The 11,349-nt window shown below is 39.7% G+C and overlaps 1 protein-coding gene across 1 annotated transcript; it reads right to left on the reverse strand.

Annotated features, from left to right (window-relative positions):
* Window positions 1-216: 216 nt before the first annotated feature.
* Window positions 217-1,503, reverse strand: LOC122026650 (leucine-rich repeat extensin-like protein 3). Its single transcript, XM_042585380.1, has 2 exons — window positions 1,156-1,503; window positions 217-378 (listed from the first exon to the last, which is right to left on the reverse strand). The coding sequence occupies exons 1-2, from the start codon at window positions 1,501-1,503 to the stop codon at window positions 217-219; spliced, it is 510 nt and encodes a 169-aa protein (XP_042441314.1).
* Window positions 1,504-11,349: the final 9,846 nt, after the last annotated feature.

Raw genomic sequence — 11,349 nt, forward strand, 5'->3', positions numbered from 1 at the left:
GCCCCTGAGTCAGATAATGAGGTCCCGGAACGGAACTCTGGGGTATTATGGGAGTACTGGGGTACTCCTGTCCGAGCATGCCAAATGCAGCTGCTGCAGGGGGGTAGGACATCTGCTGACTCTGCGAAGATTTGGCTCTCCGCCCTCCTCGATAAGTTCCAGACTGACTGAGCTGTCCTCCATGACCAGACCCTCCGGAAGCCATATGCTGAGTCTTCAGCGGACAATCTCGGCTCTGGTGCCCAGGCAATTTGCAATAATGGCAAACTGACTATCCCAGAGAGCAGGCTGGGGTGATGTGATCTCTGGACCCACATCTGAAACAGGGAATGTCACTGGCGGGTTGTTTCCTGTTCGGCTGAGGAGACCGGAAACGTCCTGAGGAAGACTGCCCTGACTTCTGAGGCCTACGAAATACCCCAGACGTACCCTGACCAGGCCGACTGCGACCACTCTGCTGTTGTCCGGTCGTCTATGCCTGCTGGGTCTGTCCTGATGTATGACCCGTCTGCTTCCTTTTTCTATCCGGAAACGCTCTCTGCTGAGCTGACTCAATCATGAGGGTTCTGTCCAACGTCTCCAAATAAGATACGCTACCAAGACCGGCAAACCTTACTTGCAACTGTCCATCCAGCCACTGAATGAACTGCTGCATACGTGAACTGCCCTCAGCAACTAGTTCTGGACAAAATCTGGCCAATCTGTTAAACTCTGCATTATACTCTATCACCGACCGGTTGTTCTGTCGCAGACTCAGGAAATCTTGTCGGCGGGTCATCTGATATGCTCGTGGGAAGAAGCAACTCTCAAAAGCCTCTCTGAACCTGACCCATGTAATGTTCTGCTCGCCGATGATGGAACGCTGAGTAACCCACCAGGTGTCGGCCTCGTCCCGTAAGTGAAAAGCAGATAGCTCCGCTTTCTCCCACTCGGAGCAAGCTATGTAGAGGAATGTCCGCTCCATGGTCTCTAACCAGGATTGGCTATATTCAGATCAGTCTCTCCTCGGAAGAGTGTGAATCGACTCTTCATCGATTCTGTCAATGCTAGAATCCGAGCTCGTGCCGCGATAATGTCAGTGAGGTGGGTAGGGACGGCTACAGGAGCTAGCGGAAATACTGGAGCTGGTGCTACAGGTGGTACCGCTGAATAGACCGGGGGAGGTACTCCCGATGCTGCTGCATAAACTGGGGCATATGCCACTGGTGGCACTGCAGGGTCAGCATAGGTGGCCGTGGTTGGATATACGGTAGGTAGTGGTACCGGATATGGTGCAACCGGTACCGCTGGTACAGGTGCAGCTGGGTACACTATAGGTATTGGGGGCACAGGTGCCGCTAGTGTTGGGTACACGATAGGTCCAGGTGGTGGTGGTGTCGAGTATGTCGTAGGCTCGGCCGGAGCAGGTGCGGGGTATGCCAGTGGTACCCCTGGTGGTACCGTAAATACAATAGGGGTGGATACAGCCGGTGTAGCCGAGGTAGGTACCTCTAAAGGAGCCATCGGGGTCTAAGAGCCCGATGCGCCCGCAGTATCCTGAGTCTGTCCCTGTCTGACATGCTCAACCCCAGTAGGAATCTCTGGCAAGTCCAGAGATCCCACGGTCTTCGTACGTGGCCGTCCAGCACCACGTCTCGCAGTAATACGTGTAAATCTCCTCATATCTGTTAAGTTATAAACAAATATCACTACAAATATAAAAATTATAAAATAACCTTTATACCTATTTGTCGTCTGGAGATGTTCCGTCGTTGTCCAGTCCCCCTTTAACTTTGAAATTCCATACAAGAAAACCAACGAAAATCCATACAAATCCGAAAAATAAGTACCCAAGTTTACTCGCAAACTTGGGCTAACCCAAAAATCCAGAACACTAAAAGCAGGTATTCGTAACCCGCTCTGATACCAATAAATTGGTATCAGATAAATCTCGAAATCCATAACACGATATACAAACAAGTATCGCCAACCTGGCTCTGATACCAAATAAATTGTCACACCCTAGGGGAGTCCCTGTCCGAAGAAATTTCGGCAGCATCTCCCCTGTACAGGTGACAATCTGAAACTTTTCTACATCCATAGTCATACACGGCCCACACGGCCGGAACATATGTATATAACAACAAATAAATAAGCAAACAATCACACCATCCACGCAGTTAAATAGTGAACTAAAACAAATGATAAGTAAACATCTCAAATCATCCTACTCAACTACAATCATAAAGCACAAATTCGATATCCTATTCAACTACACTCATAAAGCACAAAAACTCAACGACGCAAATAAAGTAAACTTACCTCTTCTACCGTCCAGGCAGGCATGTAGAAGATCATATCGAATAAAAATCCATCGACAAGTAAAAATCCATACAAGATCTAAAGTATCAAAACAAAACAAGTCTAAACATAGTCTATAAAGAAAAACCAAAAGACCAACAAACGTCCTCGTGGACTGCAGGGGACTAGCGACTGGAACTCTCTGGACAGCATCAACCTGAAAATAGCAACAGAGGAGGGTGTGAGTCCAACACTCAGCGGGTAACAACTAATATGCATAATAAAGAAAATAACAACCAGCACTAATCATGCGTACAGTCTCCTGATACAAGAAGTATAAATGCAACTGAAACAAGCAGGAGAAGACTGTACTAACCAGGACCAAGGTATAAATATAACAAGGTCGTCATACCGAGAGGTATCAAAATCCTATATGCATGTCAAACATATGCATCCATCCAAGTGCAACATATAAGTGCAGCAAACACAATCAGAAAATGCATAAATGCATATGATGTCAATGACATGGTCACCCCTGACGCCAATCAGTCATCTCACACACAATGGTGAGATCGAGTGGGTAGAGCTGTGACAACCGTGTACTCTGCCATCACTGCTCCCGATGAGTGACCGAGTGGACGGGATGCTGTTGGAGTACACCTATACTCCTACCCCAAATCATAAATGGGGGAGCTCAATGCTCTCATCTCCCGGTACACAATGACGGGGAGGAATCTCTGTCGGCTACCACGCTGCGTCGCACTACCCATGAGCGGACCAACGGAGCTTAACAAAGTCCAAACGTCTGTCGGCTACCACGCTGCTACACTAAACCAACGGAGCCTAACAGAGCAGAACTATCTGTCGGCTACCACGCTGAGTCACCGGACCAGCGGAGCCAAACAGCAGAACTGCCACACACCCTGCCTGATAAAAACCACTAACCCATGAGTGGTGGTGTGTGCATATCTATGTAACTGGCGATGTGCTCAACAATAATGGAGTCGACTATCGCACAGCATGCAATCATGCAAGATAGTGTATGACACTAAGCATGGAAATATCCTGAACCTATCTATAGATATAAAATGTTTACCCTAGCATCAATGGATCAATCTGAAGATCTAAGATACATAGGTCAGATAAGGTATCAAAAACTCTAGGTCCTGAACATAATAAATAACATGGTTGTATCACTACCCCTATAAGCATGTATAATCAGGTAGGTACTAACATGAAGTGCATAACAAGTAAACAAACAAGCATGTAACAGATCAGGAAGTGACTAACCGAAGCAGATAAGAAACACAATCATTGCTATTTGTTAAAAACATTAGTATGCATTTCAAATGACATAAAGTCAAGTACTCGCCTCCAATAAAGAGATCATATCCGATCCAAATCCGACGTCGAGATGCTCGTCTCGCGTCAAAGTCCTATGTCACCTATATATATCTTTTTATTTAGCTAAAATTCTTATAAATAGCTAAATAAAAATCTCTATGACTAATTTAGGGTAAAACCTTAATCACAACACCATCATCCTAACTAAACAAAATTTACGATCAATTAGGGTTAAGTCTTACCTCAAATTTGGCAGCTAAGAAGGTATTTCCCCCGCTGCCCAAACAACGATCCGATGGTTGGGAACAATGACCAGAACCGCTAGAGCCCTAACCTCCATCACATTTTCCCTAAATCAACATCCAATTAGATCCAAAACTCAAATCCTCTACTAAGGTTAACTCATTACCTCTATGGTGGCAGTAGAGCTCGGTGTGTATGAGTAGAGGATACTGGTGGCCACTGATAACCATGATTTTACTGCATTATTTTGATTCATATATGCATGGTTTGATGTTGATTTCATAGTTTAAATCATGGTTACATCATATTTTGTGCATTGTGTGTATTTTTGGACTTAATTGCAAATTATATTATTTTTGGTACTATTTGATGCTAATATTTGATTTTTATTTTGTAGGCATCAAAGGATCTTGGATTTGGATTTATTTGGACCAAAATTGGGCTCGAATCGGAGTTTAAACGACAAGATCAAGCTTTGGGTCGATTTGGGTCATTCATCAAGAATAGGAGAGATCTGGACCATCCGTTGATGATCTGGCCGATCCCACCTAATGGGGAGCAGATATGAGCCATTGATGAAGATCCAGAAGTTTTGATCCAGATCTGAGTTCATCTAGCCATTGATCCAGGCCGAAATAATCTGGGCCGTTCATTGAAGACTGGGCAGATCTGGGCCATCCAGTGATGATCTGATCGATCCGACCTACGGGAGGGTAGATCCAGGCCCTATATCAACATCAGTACCTTCAGATCGGATTTTGGGCAAACTTTTACCGTTGATTTAGCTCCAAATTGATCCCAGCCGTCGGTTCAGATCTGGGACAGATTCAAAACACAGAAGCTACAGTGTTTTCCAGTGTCGATCTCCTCACGCAGCTGTGCGTCCCGCGGCGAGCTTTTGCCGGGATTTCGATCCCTTTCTCTTCTCCAATCGATCTCTCAAGCTTCAATCTCGGTGGTAAGCTTCTCGGCGGTGTCATCCCGATCTTCTGGAGTCATCGGAGGGTGTTCTCTCCGGTGGAATTTGGCTCGCGGCATCTCCCTGTTTCACCTCAGATTTGGCGGTGGTCCTCCAAATCTGAGCTCCGATTCCCATCAGCAACATTTGGAGGTGGTCTTCCGGTGTTCCTGAGCTTCACTCGACGTTCATCCGTGTTCCACAGCCTACCATCAGATCCAGAGGCAGATTTCCAGATTTTCGGCATTTTCTTGGGTTTAGGGTTGTTTTAGCTCGTTGGGGGTGGTCCGTCGGCGTTGTTGAACCTTCCTTGAGCTGATACGCAGCTGAGACGATCCATTGAGGTCCAAAGTTGGGTGGTCTCGACTTTGGCACTCTTGTGTGACGGCAAGAGTGTGAAGTTTGGTGAGATTAGTTGTGAGTTGGATTGGTTAGGGTTAATTTCATTTTATTCCTGTTTTGTAGCTTGATACAGATTTATTTTTATGTTCGTTATATTTTTATGCAAGTAGTTAGCATTTCTTTCCTTGTTGAAGCTTAGTTTAAGCTTTATTTGTGCTTGGTTAATTATTTAGTGTTTAAGGGCTAAATTAGGTTTACATCTTGCTTTAGATCAGATTTATTTGAGTCTCGTAATTTCATCCTTAGTTTGATGTGTGTTGATGGATTTATCACAACGTAGTGTGACAATGCGTAATGATTTGTTCATTGGCACATAGTTATGTTTCACTCTTGCTTTAGATTAATTTCTTAATTGCTGTGTTTTTCCTCTGTTAGATTTAGATTTAAAGCTTAAACCCCCAACTCCATTTTTATATCGAAAACCCCAAAAATAGGAATAAAAGGCAATCCTAAATTACATCATACTGTTGATTCCTCGGATCGATCCTGGGCTCGTTACTACGACATTATTGTTTAATTAAGGGGTTCAGTGAATATATTACATTGTTAATTTGATAAGCCTATTTGTGACATTTAATATAGATTTTGTGGCTTATCAAATTTTGGCGCCGTTGCCGGGGACTTTATAAGCATTGTAGTAATTTTAGGATTGTTTTGATTGATTTCATGTTTATATATCCATGTGTTGATTTTATTTGTTCCTGAGTCTTCTGATTTTATTTTCTAGTGTTTCAGTGTAAGAACAGGACATTTATGTGACCATGGATCCATATCAGTATTTTGGAGATTGGAGGGAAAGTTATCAGCCTCAGACTCAGTTCTATCAGTCCTACCTACCTATGGAGCAACGGGATAGGTATGAGGATGCACAAGAACAAATTGAAGAATCAATGTGGAAATGTAATGAAGTTATGCAACAAATGTTAGAGCATCAAGAGCAGCAATTTGCAAGGATACAGAATATACATAGTCAGTTAGATCAGATTACATCATCTATTAATCAGTTACAAGCACAAAGAGCCAGTGAAGAGGTGGATTGTGGAGATCTTGTCAGGTCTGACACTGCATCTACTTCTTCACTAGAATTCTCTAGTATTAATTGTGATGATGATGTAGTTGTTAAAACTTCTGATTCTACTAATGTTGTTGCTTTAGATGTTGGAATTGATGCAGGTTTTGATGTAGAAGATGATTTAAGTGTAGGGGAATGCTTACTGGAAGCATTACCTCAAGAATCACCAAGAATTGAAGATGTAAGTGTAGGGACTTGTGCTATGGAGCCAAGCACCCAAGAATCACTACATGAAGTTGAACATTCGCTAGAACTAGAGTCTGAGTATTTATTTGAGGAGAAAGAGGTAACAAACACCACTCCAGATACCTCTCAAGATGACAAGGTGAGTATTTTGTGTAATTTTTCAGAAAATTTAATAGAGGTACCATTTGTTGATTTTATTAGTTGTGATTCATTTCTTGAAATATCTTTAAACCACATTAATATTCTCCTATTTTCTTTTTATCCCACATGCATGTGGGAGGTGTTTTCTTTTATTGATTGTGTAGGAGAACATAAGCTTCCGGAGTGGGTACTTAATCTGAACCGCCTTAGACCTTCAGAAAAAACTTTGAAGGGAAAAATGATGAATAAGAAGAATTTAAGTGGAACCATGATTACTCCACTTCCAGAGTGGCTACTACTTCTAAACCTTTCTTCAACCACCGGGAATGAAAGGGGAGTTGGTTCCAATTTTATTTTCTTTTGCATTTTAATTCATGCTTGTTAATAAATTCGTTATACGTTTCTTTGGTTTCATACTTTATATTTGCACTTTGTTTTTACATTTTGCATTTTATTTCCACATTTGCTTCCATACTTTACATTTTGTTAGTATACATAGCATTTCATGTGAATAAAATTCTCCATGAATTTTTCTAGTGATATTTTTAAGATGGTAAAAGTTTCTTTAATTTGATCATCAATTTTAGGTCATATGACATGATTGAATGCTCTACTCACATGACATTGGTTAAAATGGTGGTGGATTCCAATTTGATCAATTGGGCTTGATTGCATATAAAAATTACCTAGAGAGGACCACCCTAAGCCTATACGTTATTTTATTGTTGTGTGGCATGCACTTACAATAAATGAAACTCTAGAACTTGCTTAGTTTCTTTTCAAAGTCACAATAGCATTTGTGTGCATGGAAATTGAGGATTTTGTCAATTTTGTTCCCCTTCATACTTTCTAATTTCTTTCCTCATGTTTATACATTCTCATCTAGCATTTTAATTCTTGATAATCTTTGCTTGTCATTCTTTTATTGAGTGTTTTGGTTGAATACTTGATGAGTTAGATTTTGCAAGATGACAAAGGATTAAGTGTGGGGGAGGATTGGTATACATTTGAAGATGTTGAATGTCTTAGATGGCTTCATGAGAATTGACCTTTGATTTTCGAGCATGAAATGGAAGTGACAAGAGTTCTTCATTTGTATGATTTACTGAAACTGCTGGACAATTATCAGAAGCTTAAATTGCTGAGTTAAAAAGTTCAGATTTCGAATGGAGTTTGTTCTTGCAAAAATTGAAGCAATGTAAATTCATTATGGAAGTTTTGAATTTCTAGCAGTGGAAGAAACAAGTGGATTGCTACAAATTCTAATTGCTGAAGCTGAAAACTGGAGAACCAGAATTCAGCATATTGAAATGTCAATTAGAAAGTTGTGTGTGCTAACAAAGATGCTGCAGAATTTGAAGTTGTGTGCGCCAAGATTTCTTTTAATAAGTAACAGAGCAGAATTAATTTGAATTGCTGGGAGGTGGAGTTGGAATAAGGGATTCATGTAATCTGAATTGTAAATGCTAGCAGTGCAGTGCCATTTGAATTTCTGTTATAAGTTGAATTCTGAATGTGCTGTTACAGGATTCTGGATTGCAGGGTTTCAGAGGTGGTATTTCAACTCTCAACAATTCAATTCATACCTTTTTCAATCTGGATTTTACAGAATCTTGAAGATTTAGGTTGCTTAAAACGGTGAAGTGAGAAACTGAAAATCAGAATTCAGTTTGAGATTGTTATCAGAAACTAGAAGAATCAAGTTCTGGAAATAGAAGATTTGGAAATGCAGAAACAATGAACTCTTGTAGCCACTGGAATCTAACATTGGGAATAAGAATTCGAAATTAAATTGATTCGGATTTTCAAGACTATAAAATTGTGAACTTTGAAACAAAAGTTGTGAATTGGTGGAAGCTGCTGTTTGGAGGTCATACTTGTTTGATTTCTGAATCAACTAGATATGAAATCAGAAACAAAGTTCAGAATCCTAGAATGAGTTTTTGAAATGATTGGCACAAAGCAACAACGAAAGAATTTGGCTCTGAAGTTATTCTTTTGGGTCTTTTGAGAGGTAACTGAGGCATTAAAATTCTGGACAGTAATTAAGACTTGAATCTGCAGAGCTTGAAAGTGCAGAAACAAGGAAGCTGGAAATTATTTTGTATCAAATGGAGTATCAAAATTTAGGAACAGCCTTAAAACCAATGTGAAACTCAAGTTAAGTTCAGTATGGTGCTGAAACAAATGTATTCTTGCTTCCATGGCATCTGCAAAATAAGAAAGGATGAGATTCAGTAGAGAATCTGGACACAGAAAGGCAGAAACAGGGAGTTTTTGTAGCTACTAAAATTTGATTTAAATGGACTAGAATTCGGAATTTAATTGGTAGGTGTAATTCTACTAATGAAGCACTTGAGTATAGCGTCAATTATTCTGAAAAGTTGAAGGAAAGGGCAGCAATTGGAACTTAAGACAGTGAGACAAGGAAGCTGGAAACAGATTCAGTATCACATGTGGTATTAAGTGTGTGCAAATTCTTCATCACTAGCTCTTAAAGTCCTTGGCAATTAATTGCAACTCTTGTATTTCCAGAAGCAATTGTTGTTGTTGTTTATTTCTTTTCTATTTGTTCACAAACTTGCTGGACAGATTTTGATAGTATCAAGTTGCTAGAATTCTGAAATTGCAGTAAGTTTTCTAATTGATATTATGAAGCTGAAACAAGATGAAATTGTTAAAATTCAGCAAAAAGGTACTGAGATAGAGTTTATATTTGATGCATAGTGAAGTCATATGGCGTGCTAAACAAAGGGAATGTTGAAAGAAACTGCAGACTTAATTCTGTGAACTTGGCAGAATTACTTCTGTAAACTTGGCAGAAATCTGAAACCCTGGAATTTTGGAAAATGCTGAAAAGGAAAACTGTGAGCTGCTGAAATGTAGTTGCTGAAATTGTTTGGGGTAACTACACTGACATCAGAAGTTATCTTAGAGTTGAATTGGAACAGTTTCAGAAGTATAGAGATGACATGCAGAATATCAGAATTGAACCTAGTTTGTCTAGTTACTGAATTTACAGCAAGTGGAAGTTCAAATTCGAGTTAAATTCTTTGTTCAATCATTCAGATTTGAAGAGTATTTGAGTGGTATCAATCATGAGCAAAGGTTTTTAAGAATAGATACAAAAAAAAAAAATCTGAAGAGACCTTCACTGATCAATAGCTTGATACATGCACTCAGCATTCAGTTTTTGCAGCAACAGAAATTTCAGAAACCAGGGCTATCTATGCTGTTGTCACTGCCCTAGAATTCAGAAGTTAGCCAACCTTTCAACCATTTGCTGGTCAGGAGTAAGTCTTTTGTGTGTAAAACTTTGAGGCTACAAGAAATGAAAGTGCTGAAAGTGAATTACTGAAGCTAGAAATTGAGTCTACAGTTTCTGAATTTTTCAGAAACTGGACATCAATTTTGTACCAAACTCTTTGAAGTAGCTCTCAAATCATTGAGAAACTCGAGGCTGCTAAACTTGGAAACATTAGAGAATAAAAAATTTACAGCCTTGGAGTCAAATTTCTGAGATCTATCTAGAAAATTTAAATCTGTTACTAACAGAATAGCAGAACAGCAAGTTTTACTTTGCTGTTACTAGTGCTGTTAGAGCTGGAATTTTGCAGAGATGCAGGAATTCAGAGTGGAAGTTTAGTATTTGTGAAGCTCTATTAGTATTTGGAGGTTGAAATCATAAATGTAGTAAACAGAAGCCAGCCAAGGAATTAGATGTGAACTGCAGTATCTGTTACATAGCTGAAGTATTCTGCAGTAATGAGATTATTTATTGGGATTAGATGTTAGAGCTTGATCAGTGAAGATTTTGAGAGATTGATAATTACTGCTATCTTAATCTGAATTTGTTGAAGTTCCTGGTTAAATGCCGCTGATCACTCTAACTGTTGAGAGTTCATAATATCCATCTTCAAATCTGGTTTATGAAAGTTCAAAGAATGAAACAAGGAATTCAAATAGTTTTTAACCAAGCATATTAAGTTCTTTGCAACTTTTTAATTTGTGTGTGCTAGTTTTGTATCAATTTCCATTGGGTTGCTATAATCATTGAATTTCAAATTTGGATTGCTGATTGTTCACCTTCCGAGTTCAGAATTTAATTTGCTAATTCTGAAATTGTGTTGCTGAGATATAATGTTATGGGCCAGGGAATGCTTCAATTTCAATGCTCTGTTAGTGCAGAAACTGTGCAATTCTGTAACAAATGAGAGCTGGCCAGTTAACTTGAAATGTATTCCTTTTTACATGAAGATCAAGTGTTAAGTATATGGAATGGGATTAGTGAAATCAAATTGGAGAGGAAATGTTTTGAATTTCGAATTAGAAGCAAATGCAGTAATGCAGAAATGGAGTTTGCTGCTGTACATATGTAATCTATCAAGCTGCTGGGATACAGAGTTGTATCTGCTGAAGCTGTTTTCTGATTATTGAAAATGCAGTACAGAATTCAAGAAGTTGGCATGAGTTTCAAGAGATTATTCTGGAATTTTGTTGCTGTCCATTTACTCGGTTGGAAATTTTCTTGAACATGCAGAATTGAAATCACTTCCAACATTATCTTACAGGATTGCTGAAGCCAACCTGAGCAGGGATTGATGTAGAAATAAATTGTTGAATTGCTGGCATTATGTACCCTTTGCATATTCGAAAATCTAGAACCAAGTGTCAAACTTGTTCATTTCTGCAAATTTGTTGTCAAGGATGAAGGAAGACAATG

Source organism: Zingiber officinale, chromosome 10A (genome assembly GCF_018446385.1).
Source record: "Zingiber officinale cultivar Zhangliang chromosome 10A, Zo_v1.1, whole genome shotgun sequence".
NCBI classification, from domain to species: Eukaryota; Viridiplantae; Streptophyta; class Magnoliopsida; order Zingiberales; family Zingiberaceae; genus Zingiber; species Zingiber officinale.

Bases quoted from the DNA above. Each gene is read 5' to 3' on its own strand.
- LOC122026650 (XM_042585380.1), bottom strand. From the start codon at position 1,503: ATGGCTCCTTTAGAGGTACCTACCTCGGCTACACCGGCTGTATCCACC. The intron at 379-1,155 runs GTCTATTCAGCG...AGTCTTCCTCAG, and splicing joins CATCGGGAGTACCTCCCCCG to GACGTTTCCGGTCTCCTCAG.